This window comes from Eleutherodactylus coqui, chromosome 2 (genome assembly GCF_035609145.1).
Source record: "Eleutherodactylus coqui strain aEleCoq1 chromosome 2, aEleCoq1.hap1, whole genome shotgun sequence".
NCBI lineage: Eukaryota > Metazoa > Chordata > Amphibia > Anura > Eleutherodactylidae > Eleutherodactylus > Eleutherodactylus coqui.
In genome coordinates this window covers 308862132-308887940 of record NC_089838.1, presented here as the reverse complement: position 1 = coordinate 308887940, position 25809 = coordinate 308862132, and the positions used below count along the sequence as shown (strand labels likewise).

At 46.3% G+C, this 25809-nt stretch overlaps 1 protein-coding gene across 1 annotated transcript; it reads right to left on the bottom strand.

Annotated features, from left to right (window-relative positions):
• Window positions 1–5067: 5067 nt before the first annotated feature.
• On the bottom strand, window positions 5068–25598 carry PIN1 (peptidylprolyl cis/trans isomerase, NIMA-interacting 1). Its single transcript, XM_066593531.1, has 4 exons — window positions 25476–25598; window positions 18777–18980; window positions 14473–14583; window positions 5068–5746 (listed from the first exon to the last, which is right to left on the bottom strand). Exons 1-4 carry the CDS (start codon window positions 25531–25533, stop codon window positions 5637–5639), a joined length of 483 nt encoding a protein of 160 aa, XP_066449628.1. The 5' UTR covers window positions 25534–25598; the 3' UTR covers window positions 5068–5636.
• Between the last annotated feature and the right edge of the window lie 211 nt (window positions 25599–25809).

Here is a 25809-nt window from a genome sequence, read left to right as displayed (position 1 = left end):
CATTCCAATAACTGTCTGAGATGGGAATATCCCTTTACTGAAGTCAATTAAAGCTAGTCATAGACCCAAGCTAATGGTCAGCTTTAAACAGGACCCGTAAACCCTCTTGGCATGTCTGCCTGTTTTAGTAATCACTTGTATTCCCCTTGACATAACAGTTCTGGAGCATCTTTTCGTCTAATTCGGTGTTGCGCTGTCCCTCAGTTGTTCCTCCTAGAAATGTAAGAATACATTGACAACTGGGTGTTATTACTCCCCTCTCCAAAAGGAGTGTCTCTAAACAGTCTGGCACTAACTGGTAACACCCAGCTGTCAAACCCTTTCTACATTTCTATGGGCTCTTTCACATGGGTGGAATCCGCAGCTGGAGAAGGCTCATGTCCACGGGGAAAATCAGGTCCGCTGCGGATACGTAACGCGGATTTCTGCTGCGGATGCAGTGTGGATGAGCTTAAACTCCTTTTTTTTTTTTTCCACGCAGGAGATCAATTGAGCTTTGAGCTCTGGCCCGCGTGATCCGCACTTAAAGGAGCACGTCACGTTTTTTTCACGCGCATGAAATTTTTAAATCACTTTAAAATACAGTCCGCGGTTATTTATCTACCCGCGGGTGGTCAATGCATTCCAACGGGAAATTTTAGGTGCGGATGACGCACACGGGTGATCCGCTGCGGATTTTAAGTTTTATTTTCCCCGTGGACATGAGGCCTATATGTGGATGTTTCCAATACAGAATTGCAGGTAGATTAAGCCATTTTTAAATCCGCATCAAAATCCGAACGTTAGTCATGTGGATTTTGGTGCACAATTTTCTGCAGGATTACAAATGCCACCATGTTCTGCTGGGACAATGCCTCCTGCTTGAAAAAGTCCAAAAAGGAACAACGTGTTGGGAAAGCTAGTGTTTCTCCTTAGGGAGAGCAGCTAATGAGGAGACTTATAAAGGCCATCCGTGCTCCTCTGGGAAATTTATGCAAATCGGGAGATGGAATTGGCATTGTTCCAGCTTCTCATTTGCATAAATTTCCCAGAGGAGCATGGATGGCTTTTTAAGTCTCCTCACTAGGTGCTTACTTCTTCTTTCTGAGAAACAATACAACAAGATGGTACATAATTAGTAGATTACCGGGAATACAAGTATTTACTAAAACAAATGGGTCAGGAGAGGCAAGCGGTCCTCTACGGTCTTCGGGCTCCACCATTATGGCTGCGTTAACATTTCTTCCTTTTTGTCCATCAAGATTTGGTTAGCCATATTGGTTGGAATATTATATTATGTGACAATGGAAACCTGACGGACCCATAAAAGTCAACAAAACTAAGCAGTTAATAATGGATTTGAGAAAGTGGATAATGAGATGCTGGTGCATAGCGTGCATCTTAATGTGACCGTAAATGTGTCCTAGAGAAGTTGGTAGGGATGAACACCTGCCAGACATCTCTGATGAAGGTCATCTTGGATGGTAAAGAATAAAATGAGATTGGGGGGGGGGGGGGGGGGGGGGGGGGAGGGTACAAAAAACTTGAGCAGGATGAACTTTTTTTTTTTTCTTCAAATGTTTAACAGCCCAAAAGCCATTATATTGTCAGTAATACTAAAGGCAGCATTCACAAAGCTATTTTCAAAGAGGTTCAGAGTCATCTTAGGAATGTGTTTTTTCTTGTTCACTTCTGAGATATGGACGAGGAATTTTTGAAAGCGGTGTTCACAAGGCCGCATCTGTGTTCCAGATACAAGTTTCTGGCGAAAACTGGACAATTTCAGACGTAGTGGATAATTAGTTGCCCAGAGCCACATGTTACATGGGGATTTCACTCTAGGCAGTAAAAAGGGTGAAAATGTGTGACTTTACAAGGTAGGAATGTGGGGTGCTTCACACAGGAGCGATAGTTGTTTAAGGCAATAAAGGGGGAGCGGGAAGGGAATTCACAGTAAACAGGAGTCGCTTAAAAACGTAGCGCCTCCTGCTTGCACATCCGACAGTCACTTGGTTTTTAGTTCTGCTAAAACTCAAGCGTCTGACAGGCGAGTGATTTCTGACTCCGTCCCTTGTTGGGGGCCATGTGTACACGGGTCAATTAGTGCCAGAATTCAGGTTCTAGCAATAATCGCCCGGTGTAAAGAGAACAAGCTGCATGCCCCTATTTACACCATGCCCGAATAAGGCTTTGAGAACCCCTTACATGTTGCATTGTAAATTGCCGCAGGCTTGCAGTGCGGATTGCAAAAGGTGAAGGCTGCGACTTTTCTGCAGTGGAACATGCGTGCCGTGGCTTTGAGAATTAACAGCAGGCTTCCTCTTCTGCAGTTTTTCTGTCACCATGTTTGGACGGGGTTTTTCACCATTCAAATATGTGCTGTAAATTGTAACGGATTTGCATTGTAAGAAGTTGAAATCCGTGGCCAGTAATACTCACCCAAAGGGTTTCCCTACTGTCCTTTATGAGATTGTGTTCATGCAGCCGTATGTCATACTCCTACCGTACATCATCAAGGGGATCTGAGTGCATTCACGACAAATGTATAAGGCCAGATTAAAACCAGCTGCATGTGAGTTGCGCCTGAAAGACTGGGTGCAGCTCGCAAAAGCGGACCCCCATCGGTGTGCTCCCCAATATTCACAGACGCTGCACGTTGCATCTGCTATTCTCGTCCCTGAAAATGGCTGAGGACACTTAGCCGTTACTTTCACACAAACCAACGGTCCCTGTGAAAGAATGTCCGTGTGAACGGCCTCATAGGCCGTTAAGTGGCCGTCTGAATGGGCCTTTAAGTGTGTAAGATCCTTGTCATGCTGAGACTCTTCTTCATAAATTGAAATAGAATTTACTCTAAAGTCACTGCAAAGTTCTACACAATCACACACAAAAGTATACTACATACAAGTGTCATTTGTTAAAGCGACCCTCCAGGTCTGGATCTACAAAGATGGCCGAACCACTTCTCTGACTACCTGACGCACACTGTGTATTAGAATACACCGGTAGTCTAAGACGCTACATGCTGCTCTGACCGGCCGGCACGGCTCATGTGGGCAGCAATGGTTAATCAATAGCGTCTTGCACTAACGATCAGTGTACATCAGGTAGTCTGAGATGCGGGTGCGACCACCTTTGTTTGTCCAGACCCTCATGTTAGGAGGATGAGCTAGAGTTTTACTTGCATTGCCTGTGTATAGGGCTCAGAATCTGAAGCACTGATCCTTGGATTTCATTGTGTGGCCTGAAGAGAGGAATTCAGGGCTCTTGCGGGGTCTCATAAATAAGCTTGTACAATGCAGACACTGGAGCGATCTGAAACACAGCAGGGACTCAGGCCATTTATTGGCATCAAATTACAAATCAGGCTATGGCGGGCAGAGCTGCATTAGATAAAAGGATGAAAGGGAAAGAAGCCACTTGGATTTCACAAAGTACTTGCAGCGCTAGATGCGGTCGTCATTTTTGGAAAAACTAGGAAATATATATATATGGCTTTCTAATTTTCATGTTATGCCCCTGGATTTTAGGAACAGGGTCCTGCTAAAACAGGGTTAGGATAAAAGAAATCCAGTTGTAAAGGGTCAGTGGAAGACCTGAGACATTGAGGGAGGACATCCATGTAGGGATGAGAGAGTATACTCGCTAAGGCACTACTCGCTCGAGTAATGTGCCTTAGCCGAGTATCTCCCTGCTCGGGGGAGAGAGATCTCCCCTCCGTTCCTGCCCGCTCTCCCCTGCAGCTCCCCGCCCCGCGGCAGCACCCGAATCTTTAGGGACGAGCAGGGAGATACTCGGCTAAAGGCACATTACTCGAGCGAGTAGTGCCTTAGCGAGTATACTCGCTCATCCCTACATCCATGCCTTTTTATCACCTATTTGGGCACTTTCCTTTGCCCGTCTATAAGACATCTGAACGCTCTGATGCACTAATAATTCATAGGCTGAAGAGGAGACATAACCTCCAGCAGGGACTATCTGAGGGAAAGCTTTGGGGCAAAGGATACATAGAAATGCATGTATTCCATTAATTATTAGAGCACAGGTCCTCTTTAAAATATGCAGGAAGCCACATCTCTTAATAGGGGCTGTCCTAGGAAAACAAATGATCCCTTTATCCATGGCAAGGCCCCCCACAGATCCAGAAGACAGGCTAGGATCATCCTACCATGAGAAGAGCCACATAAGCCCACCACCACTCCATTCATTTCAGTGGGACCACCAGAGACAGCCTAGTTCAAGCCCATGGCAACTCCAGAGGTCCTACTGGAATAAATAGAGCGGCCATGCACAAGTGCAACTGTTGCTGCCTTTAGAGCAGAACACTCTGGACCCGGGATCCACTGGATCTCCACTGAGGAGTAAGTTGTGCCCGATCCTGTGGATAGGAGATAACATTGTGTTGGACTACCTCTTTAAAAGGGAAGCGGTCACAATTTTTTAACACCTATTAAACCACCTTCATCATTTAAAAGGTGATAAAACAGGCCTTTACATAGTTAGTTATTTTGATAACCCATGCAGGGGCAAGAGTACCTGCAAAAATCAAAGGTTTTAGTGTTCTCACACCGCATACAAATTATAGGTGACTGGTTCGGTGGGCATGCTCAACCATCTCAGGGGCCTACGTGCCTTCCTAAACACTACTCTTCTGCCCATCATAAGCACCATCTACCTCTCGCACAAGTGCTACAACAATGCGGTTGGCACATTCACCGTTGATTTTATATATCTGCCTGGGACAGGAGATAGATGAACTCCACCTGTGCAGATTATGTTACTCGTGGCACATGAGTGAGATGTAGACCGTGGCGGCAATGACATGCACAAAATGTGGAGGCATTTGGGGAGGCACGCAGGCCTCCCGAGAAGGTTGGGCACACCCTCCAGGCCAATCATAATTTGCATGTGCCATTTTTGTCTTTTAACCCCGACCAACCTCCTTAGCATCTGGTATCTACATATGGATAAGCCAACCCCATATTTGGCTTATCCCACCATTTAACAATAAAGCTTATACCTTTAAAAGAAGTCCATACCTCAATGTCTCCTGAAAGTGATCGAGACGATAGCCTACTCCACTGCAAGTAGGTGACAGGAGCTCTTTAATGGAATGGCTTGATGGAATACAGAAATCGCATGCAATATTTCAAATGCATTCCCATTCGGGAAGAGCGCAGACCTCCAGCAATGATCTAACCAATTAAACCCCAGTTGCTGGTTCTTTATTCATTGTGGTAAATGCACATGCCAGAGCACCCGGCATGCAGGGTCTTAAGCAATGCCATTTATATTGGAAGGGTTATAAACAACAGTATATTCACAGTCAGTCTTCCTAGACAGCTAGCTAGCTCCAACACATGGGGGAGTGTACGTGTAAGCCCATGATACAAGAAGTAGCCGTGACCCTTGCTGTAAATTGAAATGCTCAATACTGATACCAGGCTGCCCATAACCGCTGAGACCCATTACATGTAATGCAGATAAAACGGACTCTCAAATCTTCCATAATGGTGAACAAGATCCCCCAAGGTATTGTAAAGCCTAGACTATCCCTTCCCACCTGCCCACCTCCTCTGCATCCAAGGACATCATCTGTCTCCAAAGCCCCAGATTCCCTTCTACTAAAGGCTGGGGTTCCCCCTACAAATAGGGGTTCACTCAGTGCGAAGTATAATGTGGATGCCAGAATCTGTGAAAACCGGGCCGCTCATCTCTCCAGGCCGCAGAGCAAAAGAAGCATCTTCAAAGGGTTTCTGCATGTCACCTGCGGGACAGAAAGGGAATACAATGAGTTCCTAGGAAGGGTTTGTCTTCAGTATCAGAGCTCGTCATGTGTTATACAATAGCAGAAGGTAGCATTAATGGACATTCGCTAAAGGGTTATTCTCACCTCAGCTGCTTACCCCGTCTGGCCGGTATATCCAAGCTCCCAAAAGGTACACAAAATGGTACTCAAACAGCGGAGCGCCCTGCGTTATGCTGTTTCCTTAACTCCCGTAGAAGTGAATGTGAATTAGGGTCACAGTGTACACTTAATGCAACTTAAAAGTCAGCCACAGCAGGTATAATTCACTGTGCTACACCGTTTCCATACCTCCCATTTACATGTCAGAGAACATATTTATAAGGGCTCCTGCCCTTGCACGGATATTTACTGCGGACTCCGCAGTGGGCGTTCTCACTGTGAATCTGCAGCAAATAGCACCCATAGCATGTTATGGGAAACCGATTCTACCTGCACACTTGTGGAAACCAATTGCTGTTTCCGAAAGTGGAGGTAAAAAAAATAAAATAAAAAAAATCGCAGCATGCTCCATTTTTCTGCGTGAATGGCTTCCACTTAAGTCAATGGAAGTCGTCCGATCCACAGCCCTTCCACAACGACACTGCGGAAAGGTCGCAAATTCCACGTTAATCATGTCCGTCGTACAGCTACGCGCGGACGCCGCTGCTCCCAGGGCCAGATTCCGCATGCGGCCTAATTGTGTATCAAGGCCGACTCCATTATAGGATTATATTCCTTGTTGTGATCAACATTTTATGTGTAACTTTAAGGAAATCAATATATATTAAGAGGCTTTTTAGCTACAGGGTGTAGTCTTGCATAGCTCCTTCGGCTCGTTTATCTAGAAGACAAGGCCAGAAGAAACACCCTTGATAAGAAACCATTCACATCACAGCATGTGCTGGAATAGCAAGGTTAAGATGACAAAAGAACATTCTACAACCTTCCCAGCTTGTTTATTGGTTAGGAAGATAGGTGCCCACTTTGAGTGAAAACTACAAAGGTTTCTGTATGATCAAATAAAGATCATTGCAATTACACAGAACTGAGTGCGACGTGTCACGATTTCCTGAGAAGCTGCATTTGCTGTATAACAAAATGTGACACAAGCAAGGTATAGCTGCAGACTTATTGCAATAACCTATCTGTGGGGGTTCAGGAAGCAGCAGCACAGAGCACTCGGCTGTTTCTGTAAAACCCAGTCACAAATGGGAACAGGAGATAGTGTTTTCCTACCAAAACTGTTTGGACAGCTCTATCAGTAGGATGGATCGTGTCTTAACATGTTGGGTGTCATGAGCCATGCCACATAAGATGCAGATTCCTGGAGGTGTCAGCCATAGTTTGTGTCTAGAACTGCACGCTATTGGATATATGAGTTGCGATGACAAGAACCATGAACACAGAGGTGACGCTGACATTTTAGACAATGTGCTGCCAACAAGATAGTAATACTCTGGGAATGCCTTGTCACAAAACCAACGCTGCTTTATGTAGGTTGAGGATATGGATGTTCTACGATTAAACCGACCTGACCCCTACTGAATATTTTTGGGATGATCTGGAACGTCTGGTCAGGAAATATGAACAGCGTCCCTCTTCTTTGAGAGAACTTATCAGACGTTTGCAGGATGACCGAAGGGAAATACCAGCGAAAATGTATCAGAGATTAGCAGAAAGTATGTAACGGAGAGTATGCAAGGTCATTAGGGTCAAAAGAAGCCCCACTTAGTTAAGATATGGTGATCGTTACTACTTTTGATTCTTGCTCAGGTGTCCAGTGACTTTTGGTAGGATATTGTAGATGTGGTAGCAAGCATGGCTAGACTGGTGGCATGGTGTAAGGGCTGAGAACTTCTTTAAATCTCCCATTCAGACAGGTAAGGGAGTTTTCTGGGACTCCAATAGATGTATCCTCAGGGTAGGTCAGCAATATTAGATTGGCTAGGTGACTGATGAAAGGGATGTTACAGGCTTAAGAATATATATTAGTCCTGGGAAAACCCTTGCAATCAACCAAACAAGGAAAGCCGTGCAACGTACTGTATTTTATGGCCAAAGATCCCAGTGGCTCCCTTACTGCGTTGCACGTAACATAAACGAACGTGGTTGCATTGTGACTTGCAATTTGCCACAACCAGGCGTGAAAATACCCCCAAACACAAACTGCTGGTTGTCTACTAAGAGTCGGGTTGTAGCAACTGCCTGCGTATCTTAACATGACAGCAATCCGCTATGCTACTTACGAGGCAAGCATGGAGACACTCACTGCGATGTTAGGCTGTGCAACATGTGCCGTGGTCAAAGTCACCTTGTAGCCCTAGCCCAACACAGCAAATGATCTAGAAATCAAGAACTTCAGATACATCCATTATTAAACAGAGTGGAAAATAGTGACCTCCAGTGGATAAAAACCTTATTACATGCAAACAATAAGTATAAAGAATTCCATCACCAGGATCGTGTTACTCCTAAACGCTTCCATACGTCTTAGACATTCGTTGTCGGATCCGGCTAACAACGGCAGAGTCAAACAACTGATGTATACGGCTCAACCTTACCCCAACAGATGACAGAGGAGAGAAGGATGAGGCGTCAAGTTTCGACACCTGATCCTCTTGTTCCCCAGGAGATAAGGCACCAGCAGAGCCGTCTACCTCCCTTAACACACGGATGCTCAGCTAAGCCAAATGTGTGTGGGCGCAGCAAAACCGGGTGGGGGTGTGTGTGTGTGTGTGTGTGTGTGTGTGTGTGTGTGTGTGTGTGTGTGTGTGTGGGGGGGGGGGGGGGGGGGGGGGGGGGGGGGGTGGAGGGCAGCTGTCTGATGAGCGACGGTTCATCTGTCAGTTGTTAAACTCCATGCAGGAGCTGTTTATTCAGTGCTATGAACTGGATCGCAGCTCATTAGCCAATAGTATAGAAATATTTCCACATATAAATCCCTATTTTCTTGTCACAACCTACACCCCTATTCTTGGAACTATATGGCACCAGCACTAAGTTTTGATATGGACATTTGATTCCAGAGGGGTAAGGTTCCTCCTTGTGGAGCAGCACAAGGGTGTAGAGAGCGTTCTCCACCATGCGGTGCTCTCTGGATAAAAGCTATACAAATGAGCGAGTGTATAATCCTCCACAGCGCCATCTAAGGGAATGTAGCTAATGGGAGTCAACATAAAACCTTTCAACATGCCATGCAACAGGATTAAGGATGCGAGGGAAACCAGAATACCCATCAGTCTTGTGAGATCTGCTAAAAGGTCGAATATTGACAGATGCACAGTGCTGTGGAGAATCTCATCACTCATTTGCGGCACTTTTACTAGAGAGCACTGCACGGTCTATGGTGCCCCTCACAGGGAGGAATATTAAAGGGGTACTCCCATTTCAATGTGTAAGAAAAATAAATAAATGATATAAGACGCACACAGCCATAAGAGGTTTATTTCCAAAATGCTCCATTCTCCAGCTATTGATTCCGCTGTCTTCTAGTTTGATGCTCAATGTCAGGGAAACAGACCACCTCTTCTATGGAGGGGATTTATAAAGCACACCGGCAGCTGGTGGCCGAGCTGAGGGCTAGTGCACATGCATTCAGAAGATCCTGGTCATCAGAATTCATTGAAGGAAATGCGCAAGCGCCATCCTCCTCTGCCATTTCTTGCCATGGAAGAGGTGGTTGGTTCCCCTGGCAACTAGCAGTAAACAACCAGAGGGCAGAGGAATCAATAGCTGCAATACCTGGAGAACAGAGCATTTTGGAAAAACACATCTTAAGGGTGAGGGCATTGTTTTGCAATTTCATAACACACCGAAATAGAATTCCCAAGATGGCAATACCCCTTTAAGCCTGCTCTCCCTTATCGAGTCATGTTGACGGCCCCCACCACTTTACTGTGCACAGATGAGGGGCAAGAACCCCGAAACAGCTGTAATGTAGACTGGTATCCTAGTTTAGTCTACGTCTCCAGTTGTGTTGCAAGGCTTGTCATAAGGTCACAGGGCAGCTACCTTCCACTAGGGGTCAGAGTGGAAGCATTATTCATTTAGTCATTTGCATAATAATATGGCCATCTGAACGGGATCTTGTTAAGGTGCGGGGAATGTAGCAATGTGGGAACACTTAGCTGATTGGTTTGTTTTCCTACAGACATCTGTTATATATCCCAAGTAAAAAGCAGTCTGAAGTCTGTCCCACTTAATTACGGCTGATTGGCACACGTTGTTCCACTGCTTGTTTTGCGGCATGGAGTGCTTTGTGATTTAAATAAAAGACCCATCACTTGATCCTGCAAGCATAATTTACACTGTCAGCAAAGCTCTGAAGTCCCCTTTACAGCAATTCATAAAAATGGGTAATCATTAGCTTTGTGTAGAGGAGCCGGGAACGGCGGTATGTTTATTTCATAGGATATGTCAGTATGTTCATTTTTAGAGCACAACAGCTAATGGTACCTGATGAAAAACACTGGCCTAATGCCAGGAGGAATTCCGTTCGCCTATTCTGCTCAATTAGCATTCGGAAATCGGCCGTTTTAATCAGCAGCTCATTAATAAGTAATTTTCAGACAGACACTTACAGAACATGCCTGAGGACAACGAACATCAGAGAAGGTAAGAGGGGCCGGTAGAGATCTACGGGAATACAGATTCCTAGTGGGAAATTAAACTTCATAGATACCTTTTATTTTTTGCACCGTGTAATGCTGAAAAGTGTACAAAACACTCAATATGTATCCACTGCTAGCTTTAGGGGGAAAGTCACAAACATTATACTGATACACTGAATGGCGACTGTATTAGAGACCCCCATCAGGTAGCCGGTTAGATCTTGAAAAATACTCTATAGCCAAAATTTTTTTAAAAAGGTGGTTTTATGGAAGACGTGTCCTGCCTGGAATAAAGATTGCCCATCCTTGGAAATGCTAATGTCTGATTGGCTTCTTTTCGGCTTACGTTTTTGATGGATTGGACCAGTCCATCCGGCCGGACTGTGGCACGTGCAGATAATGTGAAGGAGGTTTGTGCTGCTGCTCATTGCTGTGTTGGGAAGAGGTTCTGACCAGCTCACAGGAACGGGTCATCCATTCATGCTGCTTGCCATAAAACCTGACCTCCCATCAGCACGGAGCAACAGAAAGCTGGAATTCATCTAAGCAGGCGATGTTTTCCCCCTACTCAGACTGGCTTTACGTGAGCGAGATTTGTGCACTGTGAGACGTACAAGTCTCACACGAATAAGATCCCCATTCTATTGAATGGGGTCATACACATGAGCGTTACTTTTCCCTGCAATGCGGGAAAAAAAAAATTGTGGCTGCTAATTTTTTCTTATCTTTTTTGCAATTCTGTTTTTATTAAAATCTACAATACTTTAACATAAACCAGTGCATGTTCAAAAACATTAACTATAACTTTTGCATACTATTAAATGCTAGATTGCCCTTAATGGGAAGTGGGGGAGGGAATAGGAAGGATTAGAATTTTAAGGAGGGAATCCTACTACAGGGTACACCTAATATCTTTGCATCGCTGATCGTTCTCAAAGGGGGCCGGCGGCAGCATCGCGTCGTGTGCTAGGTGCATGCTAGTGCGATGCAAGGTCTTCCCATTGAAAACAAAAACTATTTCCCCCAAAAGTGATGCAAGGCAGTTTTGATATAAACATTCTTTGCAATCCCATGTTGGCGACTTACTGCCCAGTATTGCACTCGCCCGTGTGAAGTTAGCTTTAGTGATAGAATTCGTGCTCTTTTGCTGACTAGATTCTCACCTTCCTGTTCCTCTTAAGCAGTGTTGTACTAGAACTGCCATTGCAGCCCAGCTGTACTAAGGAACACCAATATGTGCATTCGGCCATAGTAGTGGGGGCACAAGTTGGATTCTAGCGCAGCTTCCTAGACTATTGTGAGGAGAGAAGAATCCACTGCACATAAATGGGATTCAAGTCAAAGCCCTTTTCTCCAGCATTCCCCTGAATCCATGCCGATGACTTCAACGCCGCACACACGGATACACAGCATCGACCATCTTTTTTAATGGGACAGGGAAACACATTTAATGGCGTTTGATGTGCACACAAGTGCGATGTGAGGTTTCCCATTGAAAACAATTGGGAACACTTTGCGATTCAAGGGGACGCAACCTCACAGAAGTGATGAGAGGCGTTAACAGAAAAACGCCTCACATTTGCAGGTACATTGCACATTCCCCAGTGTGATATTAGGCAGTTTGACAGCCCCATATCACGCTCGGACACGTGCTGGTAGCCATAAAGCTAAAAAAATAAAAATACAAACTACCATTTTGCATTAACAAAAGTATTCAGACCCTTTGGGATGGCACTTGGAATTTAGCTCTAGGGGCCTCCCAAGTCCCTTGATCATCTTTGACATGTTTCTACACCTTGATTGGAGTCACCTGTGGTTAATTCAGTTGATTGGATATAATTTTAAGAGACACGCCCCTGTCTATATAAGGGTTTACAGCTCACAATACATATCAGAGCCGAAACCAAGCCATGAGGAGAGAAGTGCCCATAGGGCTCAGAGACAGGATTGTGTGGAGGAACAGATCTGGAGAAGGCTGCAAAAAAAAAAATCTGCTGCATTGAGGGTTCCCAAGAGCCCAGCAGCCTCCAAAATTCTTGAATGGAGTCAGTCTGGCACAACCAGGACTCTTCCTAGAGCTGCCGACCAACCAAAGTAATCAGAGCAGAACGGCCTTGGTAAGAGGTGATCAAGAACCCAATGGTCACTCTGACTGAGCTTCAAAAGATCCTATGTGCAGATGGGAGAAACTTCCAAGAGCGTCAACTATCACTGCAGCCTCAACCAATCTGAGCTTTATGGCAGGGTGGCAAGAAAGAAGCCTCCTCAGTAAGAGACACATGGAAGCCGCCTGGAGTTTGCCAACAGCACCAAAAGGGCTCCCAGACTGAGAAACAAGATTTTCTGGTCTGCTGAAACAAAGAATGAACTTTTGAGCCTCAATTCTAAGAGTTATGTCTGGAGGAAACTAGGAACTGCTAACCACCTGCCCAATACCATCCCTACAGTGAAGCCTGGTGGTGGCAGCATCATGCTGGGGGAGGGAAGACCTGTCGGGGTGGATGGAAAGCTGAATGGAGATATCTAGCTTGACAGAACTCGAGAAGCTCTGCAGAGAAGAATGGCAGAAAATCCCCAAATCCAGGTGTGCAAACCTTGTAGCATCATACCCAAGACGATTGGAGGCTGTAATCACTGCCAAAGGGGCTTCAATTAAGTACAGGGTACGAATACTTATGTCAATGCAAAGAGTTACGTTTTTCATTTTAAGGGGAAAAAAAAACCAAAAGAAAACAAAAAAAAAAAAACATATTTCTAACATGGTTTTTAATTTTTCATTATGGTGTACTGAAGGCAGAATGATTGAAGGAGGGGGGAGGGGGAGAGATGAAAGCGTCGACACTAGCCCATGAGTAAGGGAGCTTGGGCACCTAAAATGCTTTGGAATGTCCCCTGTACTTTTTGTGTGTCAGTTGTTAATGGAGCGCATGTGGCTGGATTAAACGTTTTTTGGCTATTTTATCCCTCTCTTTGAGCTGCACTCTTTTCTCTTACATTGGACTGACAGCCTGGCAATAGACTCTCCCTGCTCAGGTGGTGAGATGGCTGCATTCAGGTGAACTGGTGCCTTTATTTTTCATTATTCCGTTTCCTTGCTGTGCAGCAGCCGGTCACTAGAACTATTCTTGCCGGCTTTCACGCCACAAGGTTGGCAGTGAAATTCCGGCCCCCGGCTATTCTAGCACTGATGACCCAGCCTCGTTGGAAGTCACTCTGATCACTGGATCTTCCCATCTAATGTGGATTCATACAAATTGATCCACGGAAAGCTTGTCAGGTGATTTTATGCTGCACGGCGGGGTCACCGGTCTAATTCCCATACAGAGAAGCTTTAATTGTGAAAGGGCTGCTGTCCCTAATGCAGTGGCCATTTCAGTGTATGGAAGCTTCAAATTACTTTTAACGAGTAGAAATGTATGGGTTACACATCTAAAGAACATTCGAGTTGGGTTAGACAAATTCCTGTTGCCTTGGTAACTGAAAAGTTGGCCCTGATGATCAGATTTATCTCCCTGCATTTTATCTTCTTAACACATGGCAGATTTGCTGCAGAAACTTCTGTGACTATCCTACTCATCTAATGGGGCTTGTAGAAATGTATGTCTGCTGCCAAGGCCTCCTCAGAAAAATGGAACAGATTTAGAGTGGCAGAAAGGTCTGCGACAAATCTGCCGTGTGTGAATATACCATAAACCTTCAGCGGCTGGCGCTTCCACTTAGTGCTGCATGCCATCATTGACATCATCCAGCTCCATGTCTCCCTTCAGTAATGATTGCAGACGGCTCCCTTGGGTGGAGAGACCACACAGCAACGGACATGATAGCACGGTGTGCAACTCTATTAGCAGAGGACGGGGCCTGGCTGTGGATCGAGGTGGAGAAATCCGGATGTCTGAAAAGGCTTAGACCATCTACAGAGCTCTGCGGCTCTTTCAGTTATGGTATGAGGTGGGGCACAAGTTTATAAACTCCCTCCCCAATGTGTTAATGCGGCAGGTCAGAGGAAGATTTTGTGCAGGTTTTTGATAGGGAACCTGGTGCACAAAACAATCACTAATTTTGGGAAGTAGCCAACATGTGAAAAGTTTAACTTACCTCTCCCAAAATTTCCCAAGTCACCTCCGGCCTTGGCAGAACTGCAGTCACTAAACTGTGAGGCTAAAGCTTCAAAGTCCTCCTCTCCGGATTTGATTTTCTGGATATATCCTGAGAAATACAAAATATAAACCCTTAAGGAGCGGTTCAACACATTTTCATCCCTTTTGTCCCCAAATGAACAGAACTTTAGAAGTTGTATAAAAACTTGAAAGCTATTTTCTTCTTTTTTTAAACACATCCTTCCCTAAAAGTATATTCACCAGCTTAGCCTCACCAGCCCTGTGCCACGTTGCCATCCTTACAGCTGGTTTGATTTGGCTGCAGCATCGATGTTCTGTATATAAGCAACGGCTGCAACCAACCGTTATACATCGCCGAAGCCTGCTAGTGGCTTCAGTAGTCGTGTGGGTATATGGGAGGTCACCGTTGTAGGCAAGTAGACTAAAACCAGTTAGGAGGAGGAGAGTGGCGGCGCTAGACCGGCAAGGCCTTTGCTTATTTAACATATCTTGCCTGGTCTCAAGTTTTCATATTGCACAAAAAATCCCTCTAAAGGGAATGTTCAGCCGGCACATTCACTGCAGGATTCTCCGTCGTAAAATTAGTCTTAAAAATAAAAAAATAAATAAAAACCACACCATGTCCAGATCTGCAGCTTTCTGAGCAGATTTTGCAAAATTCAGACACTTAAACGATTTTAGGCATCATAAAGTGACAGGTAACTAAGAGAGTAGGGCCATTTTCTCACCTAGGATAGGTGGGAATCCCCAAAAGTGGAGGGGGGACCTGTGTCCCTCTCCTCACTGTGGGTTCATGCTGTCTCACAGTGAGGGGGAGATTGAATGAAGCATCAGTTGAGAATGCACTTGTACTACGCTATTTTGGTCAGCCCCGCTCATACACAACCGCTGCTCTAGCGGTCACGGTAGGTGGGTGCAGCCAGCCCACAGTGAGAGAGAGGAGGGGGGGGGGGGGGAATACAGTGGGAGCCTCAGAGGTGAAACCTATGATCAACGTGGATTGTGGCACCATCCCTTTAATAACCACCATGTCGTTTCCCCCTTTTGTGTTCCAGCGGTGATAACTATTTTTTTTTCAACACTGTAGCTGAATGGCCGCTTGTACTTTGCCAGAGGAGTTCTAGGTTTTTATAGGAACCAATTTTAGGTACATATAATGTTTAATATTTTTTGGGGAAAAGCCAAGAAAGAAAGAAAGAAAAAGAAAAAAAAAAAAAAAAGATAGAAAATCACCATTTTTGAGGATTTACTAGAGCAGTGTTGACCATGTGGTACAAATAAGTTAGCTTTATGCATTTGCTATTGTCGTAATCATAACGACTCGTAGAATATAGTTTTATTATATTCTTTATATTTTACTACTATTTTACTGCATAATAAAAATTTTAACAAAATGAGTTGTGTGTGTCACCCATCTTTCAATACGCAAAAAAAAAATGCCCAAAGACCTGTACGAGGACCGTTTCTTTGGAGGGTATAAAGACCCCAGATGACCATCTGCGACGCCAACTTCGACAGCCTACGAATTTGCTGGATCTAGAGTGTCAGTTACAGCAAATGTGGAGCAATATGCTGCATGATACCATACAGAACCTGTGTGCCTCCATGCCCCCCGTATCACATCTTGTACCCAAGCTAGAGGCGGTACAACAGGGTACTAGAGCCTCCATGCCCCCCGTATCACATCTTGTACCCAAGCTAGAGGCGGTACAACAGGGTACTAGAGCCTCCATGCCTGCCCGTATCACATCTTGTATCCAAGCTAGAGGAGGTACAACAGGGTACTAGAGCCTCCATGCCTGCCCGTATCACATCTTGTATCTGAGCTAGAGGCGGTACAACAGGGTACTAGAGCCTCCATGCCTGCCCGTATCACATCTTGTATCTGAGCTAGAGGCGGTACAACAGGGTACTAGAGCCTCCATGCCCGCCCGTATCACATCTTGTATCTGAGCTAGAGGCGGTACAACAGGGTACTAGAGCCTCCATGCCCGCCCGTATCACATCTTGCATCCAAGCTAGAGGCGGTACAACAAGGTACTAGAGCCTCCATGCCCCCTGTAGCACATCTTGCATCCAAGCTAGAGGCGGTACAACAGGGTACTAGAGCCTTCATGCCCACCTGTAGCACATCTTGCATCCAAGCTAGAGGCGGTACAACAGGGTATTAGAGCCTCCCTACAGGGGGGCAGTTCTCCACAATAAATTATCCTTTTGCTCTGATATTGTCATCACTTACTTATATTTATGTTACAATCACACAGAGAAAGTTTCCTTACAATTTGACAACTTCTAGGGAAGGAATGAGTTTTTTACAGCGAGTTCACTTATTTATAAGTTCTGACTTGTAAGTCTTTTTAACCCCATCCTACTGCAGCTTGCTACTCCAATATTGGAGCAGTGAGCCGTGCGACTACTAGTAGGTTGGGGTTAAAAGACTGACAGAACACATGGAAAAGTGCTTGACTTTCTTTTTTGATAATGAGTGCATATACGGGAAAAGCGACATCGTGAATGGATTTAAATTTTTTTTTTTTTTTAATTATAGATATTTTTAAAAATCACTGGCGTGACCCTTTAAAGTTTGAAGCCGATCTCTCTTCTACTGTATGTAGGTGGTAAAGCAGCTGGGTACATTTTTTCTTGTTACGATTGAGAGCAGATAGGAAGATGCATAAATGGAGAACAGGGAGTATTCCTTGGGGGTTTGGTAAGTATCAGTCGGGTATAATGTGGCATCGGACAGGGACATTCTCTTAGGGAGTCTATGTTATCCAGAATACATTGTAAATGAGTGCTTACATTGGAAGGGGAGGAGCTTTTTTTTTTTTTATAAAGGAGAGGAAAATTAGTAATCCTCTTCAATTTTAAGAAGCTGTCACTTCTATTTGGCACTATTATTACCATTCTGGTAGCAAACAAATTTGCCACATAAAGAGATCAAGTAGTTTCCATTTCCTTCTGGGAAATTATTGTTACCGAAGTTCCCCGTGTCTCCACTCAGCTGCACCTCCATGTTGTCTCATCTGCCAACAGTGCTGCTCTTCTGAGGGCGCCTTCACACTGGCAATAAAAATCACGTGATGCGAGAGTGAGTGAAAACGCAGAATTATGAAGCCAATGATTTCCTTCACATTTGCGATGTTACGAGGGGAAAAAAAATAAATAAATATGCAGCACGCCCAACTTTCTGCGTTTTTTTTTTATTTTAATCTCCTACGTTTCCCTATGGAGCCTCCTTTTTATCGAATTGCAAGGCACGAACTTGTTTTCATGCAATGCGTTAACATTAGAAAGTCGTATTGACTTTCAAGTAAAAAAAAAAAGTGAGAAAAAAAAAAAGTGAGAAAAATTGCAAGTGGCAGTAATTTTCTCGTGACGATATCACAATCGCCAGTGTGAAGGCGCTTTAATAGTTCCTCTAGTTCTATGGCAATAGGGAAGCAGTGCTCCACAGAGGAGAGACAGTAAAATCCCTAACTATAGGCCTTGTTTCAATGAAATAAGGTTTTGAATGCCGCGGTAATCAGGGTATAACGCTCTCATTGATTTCAATGTGGCCTCTCAGACATGTTTTCGATCACAGCACTGGACGGCGCTTTCCAGCGCTGCGATTTTTAAGCGCTGTCTGCTCTGTTCTTCGGTGTTTAGCGCACCTTATCACCCATCACAATGATGGGGTGCGCTAAAACTCATTGTGGGACACATAAAACTACAGCCGAAAGCGAAAATAAAATCATGGCAAAGCACTGCGATTTCAATTGATTTGGTGTGTGTATGTGCGAGTGGCCTAGGAGTATAGCAATACCGCCAGACCCCTCCACAATACACACTGAGGGTGCATTTGTACTCAATAAGGAGAGGGAAGTATTCCGCTGCCAGGAACCTCTGAAGGCAGCTTCCATCCCTTGAGAATAATGGATACACCGAACCCTTCTGCCATTGGGACATCACCGGTCCCGTCTGATATTCTTCTAATATGTATGGTCACCTCTATTCTGATATAGAAATGACATACTAATAATTATTGATGGCATATCACTAGGATGGACCCCCCCCCCCCAATCACAACAAGGTGGTCAGTGGGCTCCAATTTCACCAGATACAGTGCCACCATGCGCAGAGTCGGGTATTGCGGCTCAGCTGTAGGCAAGCTCCAGCTAATGTCAAATTCTTGTGATTAGGGAAGGCCCCAGTGATTTCTACTGAACCTTAGCTACAATATTTGGATCATTAATCATTTTTCGCCACTGCTTACTGGCTTTTCCAGTGCTTACCTACCATTAATGTGCTCCAGAGCCTCATCTTTGGTGCGTGTAATTCTTTCCTGCCTCCACGATGAAGGACGTCTCGACTGGTTATGTTTCACCAGCAGGTGAGAACATCGTACCTTTGCCGGTGGTTCAGCTTGTCCATTTTTCCCACTTCCACTGGGCCGTTCCCACTGGCTGGCATTAGTCATGTGGTTGAAATAATATACACGCCCTAAAGGAAAACAAAGCAAATTTAAGGGTTTCCAATTTTTTAATGCAATAAATAAATAAAGCTGACCCAGCATACACTGCTCAAAAAATTAAGGGAACACTCTGGCCCAATGCACACGGACGGATTTACGGAAACAAATACCAGCCATAGACATGCCATGTACACATGGGTTTCAATGCCCAAGAGCGGAAATCAATAGCGATTTTCCGCTCACGGGGGTGGGGGAGGAATCCAACCCGGTTGTATGCATTTGGCCTTAAGCATCACAGTACAATCCCAAATCACTTACAGGTTCAGCCCCATATAAGTGCTGGCGCTCATGTAATGGCACAGACGAGAGACGGTTCACACTGCGCTCACGACAGACGTGAATCAACGTAATTCTTTAGTTCACTGCGATCTGAAGTGTGACTCAGTGAAGGATAACAAAGAGTTCTGAAACTTTATTATAAACTTTGGGGGAAACTTACTAAAACATTTCCAGAGATGTTCTTGGCGTACTTTCTGCCAGTGCATAATGCCCCCCATATATGAAGAGGCGACGCTACTTCCCTGAAGTGATATGAGGTGGGTTTGATACAAAAAACGCCTAGCATCTGCAGTGAAATCGCATGTTGGCGAACGTGATATCGGGCAGAGTTTCGTGGCCTGATATCGCACTCACCTGTGTGAGATTACCCTCATTCCCAGTCTAGGGTGGCAATACACCCAGAAATGTACAAGGTTTCAGCAAGTCTAGAAAACACGTTGTATAGATAACAAAATTCAATAAGCAATGAAACAACACAAAGTGGTGGTTGGAAATAGCAGCTAAACATACTTTCCTTACACAAGGCCAGTGCACAAAGCATAAAAGTCGTGAATATTTGCACAATTGAGACAAAACTACCGTATATACTCGAGTATTAGCCGACCCGAGTATAAGCCACAAAAAAACTGAGAAAACTTATTGACTAGTATAAGCCGAGCTATACTCAAGTTATACTAGGTAAAAAAAGCCCCTCCATACTCACCTCCCAGCTGGCGTCTGTGTGACAAGCCGTTTGAATTCTCCCCGCAGTCATCCCCTGCCGTCCTCTCTGCTTGGCTCTGTCAGTGCTGTGTAAGTAAGCGCTGCGATTGGATTAAGCGCCAGCCAATCACAGATGGAGCTCGATCCAATCACAGCGCTTACTTACACAGCACTGACGGCAGGGGATTTGAAAGCCGAGCAGGGAGAATTCTAAAGCAGCTTGATTGGCTGTGAATGATCGAGCGCCGGCTGTGATTGGCTGACACTCGTTCCAATCATAGCTCTTACGGCGAGGGATGACAGAGCTGAGCAAAGAGGCTGGCGGGGGATGACAGTGGAGAGAATTCAAGCAGCCTGCCGCACCACCGCCGGAGACACAGACGCCGGCTGGGAGAGGAGTATGGAGTATTTTTTTAGCCTTCCCTGACTCGAGTATAAGCCAAGGGGGACTTTTGCAGCACAAAAAAAATGTGCTGAAAAACTAGGCTTATACTCGAGAATATACAGTAGTGACTTTATAAATCACTTAGCAAGTGTCCCTGTTTATTTGAACTACTCCCCATTTGTAAAACCTCCCATTCCCATCAGTGCGTGGGAGCGCTCTTGTTTATGAGGGGATGAAGACCTGCACTGATTGTATCCTGCCAACACAACTGCAGGGTTCATTAGACCGCGCAGCGACACGTGAAGCTGCAGCCGCACATACCGGACAACTGCAGCAGTAAGGCAGCGGTCACACGGGCGACAAAAAAACCTGCATGATTTTCTTGTAATGCGACAGCGCTACAAATCGCATGTATGTGAAGCCCATGCCTTCCAATGGGTTCCTTCACATTAGCGATGTTTTTTAGATTGCTACACAGTGGATGAAAAAAATAATTAAATATAAATATTAAAAAAAAAAAAAAATTGCTGCATGCTGAATATTACCGCAATTTACTGTTTTGTGGCCCATGTTTCTCTATAGAGCCTTCCTTTGCGTTGCTTCGCATGAAGTCGCAGTTTTCGTGTGATGCAACTTTTACAGTAGGAAGTCCTACTGTTTCCCCTGAAATAAGCCCTGGTCAATACATTACCTAACAGGCGCTGTCCGCTCCGCCACACTTCTCATCCGCAGTCCCAAGGCACTTGTTTGTAGTCTTCAGCCAGCGCTTCCTTGTCTGGGGGGTTACAAAAATCTGTCTCCAGGAAGCACTGGCTCCGATTAGCTCATCGAGTGCTGCTGTGATTGGTTCATCAAGCGCCACGGCTCAGCCAATCGGTGCAGCAGAGCAGACAGTGTCTGTTAGGTAATGCATTTTTAAATGCAGGTAGAGCTTATTTTTAAAGCCCTCCCCAAAAATCCTGGCAAAAGAGCGCCACAAAATCGTGAAATCACTGCAAAAAAAAAAATCACACAGAACACAGCTGCGATTTTCTTGCAGCGATATCGCTGTCGCCCGTGTGAAAGAGGCCAAAACCGTCTGCCAAACTGATCAGTCACACGACATTGCAGGTAAGCAGGCGTACAAGCAGGCATGCAGCCACTAACAGTCAAACAACTTTCATCAAGGTGAAGGAAATGCAGTCTTGCAGGTCAGTGTTTTTGGATTTCACTAAGAGGGACCCTCAGTGTAACCCCAGCCTTACAAGAGAGAACACTGATACGCAGGAACGAGTCCTGCACCTGTAGCACGCTGCCGGCAGGGGTTACCAACTTCTAAATAAGAATGCTTCCATTCATTTACAGCAAGTAGAAATTTTGAAATGGAAATTATTCAAAACAAACAAAAAAAAACAGACATTAGAAATCTGCATGAACATAATCTCATTGGGTATTACGTGCGTATAATAGGCGGTGAATGGAGTTAGTGAGAGTACATTGATCCAGTCACACGTGAACATTCATTGCGCCATAGGCCTCCTGCACACGGGGATCCGTGCGCGCCTGCAGGCACGGGCATTAGAAGACAGGTTCTTACCTCTCCGGATCCAGCGCGGGTCTCCTCTGTCGTGGCCGATCTTCTTTCTTCAGCACAGTGGATGCGTCCGGTCACGCTGGCCGACGCATGTGCAGTGCCTTTTTTTTAATCTCCAGCTTTCCCGAAGCATGTCCGCAGGGACAGCTGTAGGTGTGCTGTGGATCAGACGGCTTCCATTGTCTTTAACGGATGCCATCCTGCGGGTTTCTGCAGGGAAATAGAGCTGCAATCCGCACACCGAGGAAAAAAAAAAAAAAAAAGAAAAAAATCTCATCCGCAGGCTTTTAGCTCCCTATGGGCGGCTTGATTTGAGGATCTCCCATGTGGGTTCCACAAATCAAATCTACCCGTGGGCATGAGGCCTTACTGTGACATAATGTAGTTTATGTTTGTGGCGAGTTTTCAGCAACAAATTGTCTTTATGAAGAAAAATAAAACAAAACAAAGTTTCCTGAGCTGTGTGGGCAGGCCGCATTGTGATGAACGCGGCGGTCCTTCCTTGTACCTCGTTTGTAATGGGCGCTGCACCTTTCATGGATCCTTCTCACCAGTGGAGGGAATTTCACTAAGATTGCCCTGGTATAACACGTGTGACCTTACTTCCAGAAGTACTGGGCTCGCCCCCTTCCTGCTCCCCAAATATTAGGGCCTTGATGACCTCCTGGAATTCAATAAAGCTGCCCCTCTGGCCGGCACGTTTTTCACATGGGATTGTTCAGCCCAAATACTTGATCAGAAAGGCACCTCCTCCCCTGTACCTATTGTAGCTAAGGATTCTGGCTTGGCGGGGGGTGTGGGGGGGTTCTATGTACTGGTACTAGAGATGAGCGAACGTATTCGGTAAGGGCGATTTCGCACTCGAGCACCGCGATTTTCGAGTACTTCACTACTCGGTGAAAAGTACTCGGGTGCGCTGTGGGGCGGGGGGTTGCAAAGGGGAGTGGGGGGTAGCAGCGGGGAGCCCTCTCTCTCTCCCTCTCCCCCCCACTCCCCGCTGCAACCCCCCCTCTCACCCACAGCGCACCCGAGTAGTGAAGCACTCGAAAATCGCGGTGCTCGATTGCGAAATCGCCCTTACCGAGTACGTTCGCTCATCTCTAACTGGTACCGATCACTATATCTATATATCCTTTTTTTTTTTTTTTCACTTTTTTTGGCCACAATTCTCTCCTCAGCCCAACCTCTTAGACTGCAGTGTAGATAGCACAAACTTTGGCTGCTGCACTCTGATTGGTCAGTCACTGCTGACCAAGCACAGAGATCACTGGGGCAGGACTGCTGCGACTGGTTCCCCAGCAGCAAGTTGCCATAGGCTCCCATGTTAGCAGCCATCATCGCAGTGCTGCCATGATTGCCTCTGCAGCAACACTTTAAATACAAGCTGTAACCTTACCACCTGTGACATTAAGGGGTTAAAGGGATTGTCCATTTTATTCTTACTTTGAACTAAACATGCTGCCCATGTGAAAAAAGTACAGCCGCTTATAGCATCTTCTGCTGACTCCCCACGCCGGCTCTTTCCCATGACGTAATGTTTACAGGCTGCTGCAGCTAACGGTAGAGCTCAGTGATCGAGCACCAAGGTCTGATTTGCTGCAGCAGCCTGTAACATTCTCCACACAGGTTGCTCCCACAGCCTGTAAACAGACCCAGCGCTGCACATCCAGGGAGTTAAAACTGCGTAACCATGAGGAGCACTAAGATTATTATTATTATTGCCATGGCTTTAAAAAATTAAGTTTTGAAAGCGGCATTCAAATACCCGATTGGAGTACGGGGGGGGCAAACAACCCCCTGTGATGAGTTTGCGGGGTGCTGTTCTGTCGCCACGGCAGTCGGGGACCTTCTGAAGGCCCCCAGGGCTGCCATTGCAGATTGCCTCTCAAGCTATGGCACAGACCGCAGTATAATGTCACCATCGCAAGTACCCTATGGACTGAACATAAATGAAGTCTGCGTCCTGGCAGCGGGGAACGTAACGCAACAGGACATAAACTTACGTCATGTGGATGGCGCGGGATCAGAAGCCGAGCCCACACCATCCGACAGAAGGAGCCGGCTGCCATGGATAGGCGGCCTCCAGCTGCAGCAGCGAGGACACACAAGTACAGCGATCCCCACTGTTAACCTCTTACATGTCGCGATTCCACACGGCAAGAACCCCTAAAAGATGAAGGCAAAACGCTTATTTTGTTAGTTTTGCCTCAAAAATAAAATAAATATTGTCCGCCATCCTGAGGCCCACATGTCCGCGGGCGTCACCCAGACGGGCGATCCGCCGTTCAAGCCGCCCGTAGACAACCATGGGCGCCCGCAGCTGAATTAGGCATGCGGATTTGATTTGCAGACCTTTAGGCCTCATGTCCACGGGGAAAATCAGACCCGCTACGGATTCTCCATGGAGAATCGACTACGGGTCCCTCCTGCCCCGCGGACATGAGCGCTGAAAATAATAAATAAGAATAAACTTACCTCCCGCCCGCTCCGGATCTTCCGTTCGCCGCGGCGCCATCTTCTCTGCGTTGCGGCCGGATCTTCTTTCTTCGGCCCGGCGGATGCGCAGGATGACGTCGGTGACGTGCCCCGCGCATGCGCCGGCCCGAAGAAAAAAGATCCGGCCGCGACGCAGAGAAGATGGCGCCGCAGCGAAGGGAAGAACCGGAGCGGGTGAGTAAATTCCGATTTTGGTCTCCCGCGGATCCAGACGGCTTCCATAGGCTTCAATAGAAGCCCGCGGGAGCCGTCCCCGCGGGAGACCCGCACGAAAATGGAGCATGGTCCAGATTTTTTCATGCTCCATTTTTTTTAAAATCACTTTTATTGACCATCCGCGGGTATTTATCTACCCGCGGGTGGTCAATGCATCCCTATGGGGTGCGGATCCGCGCGCGGGAGAAGAGTTAAAATCTGCTGCGGATTTTAATTCTTCTTTTGCCCGTGGACATGAGGCCTTAGTCCAGAAAACAAATCCCAGCATGCTCCACTCTTCTGCGGATCCCGCAGGGACGGCTTCCAATGATATCAATGGCAGCCGTCCAATCCGCGGCCCGCCCACAACCAACATGGCGGACGCGCCACGGGAAAGCAGCTTTTAAAAAAAGAAATGGCGTGACTCTCCTCGGCCCGCTCTGTCATCGAGATGAATGGGAGGTAAGCAGCCACGTTGTGTGTGGGGGGGGGGTAACTTGGCGTGGGCGCGGTGCCAGGACGGGCAGCTGGTGGGCATCAGGCAGTGCTCCTCGCCCCCACAGAGGTTACAGCAGCTCTGCACTAACGGTGAGGCCCTCGCGCCGCCATCACGCACTTTTACTCATTTTGGTGAATTCCTGTCGACCACCAGACGTCTAAAAAGTGGCAATTCCTGAAATTATTGCAACCTCTAGCCAGGGAAGACGAAGGGTTAACTAGATGAATGAGCCCCACAGCCGGCTGCACGGCGCACCAACACGGGGTCTAACGCCGGGATGGGGGGCTGAGGGAGCGCCATGTTCACCACACGCCATAAACACTCGTCTTTATTACCAGAGCTGCGGCTCATGCGCTTCTCCCAACCGGGCGGCAGCTTTTCCTCATCCGCCATCTTGACTCCTGCGTCAGGTTACGTCCCGCCCACGGTGTCGTCACACCCACGCCGGCGTCCCCTATTGGCGGCTCATCACTGTGACGTCACTAATGACAGACCCAGTCAGCGTTACTGGCAGAGGGAGAACGAAAGGGCGGGAGAAGGCCAGCCAATCAGAACGTTAGTAGGTGTAACTTGCGTGTGGAAAGTGGGGGGGTCGTGGAGAAGTGCGCATTGTCTAAGTGATTGTGCATGCGCAGGTACATATGCGGCTATCATCACGGCTTGGCGGAA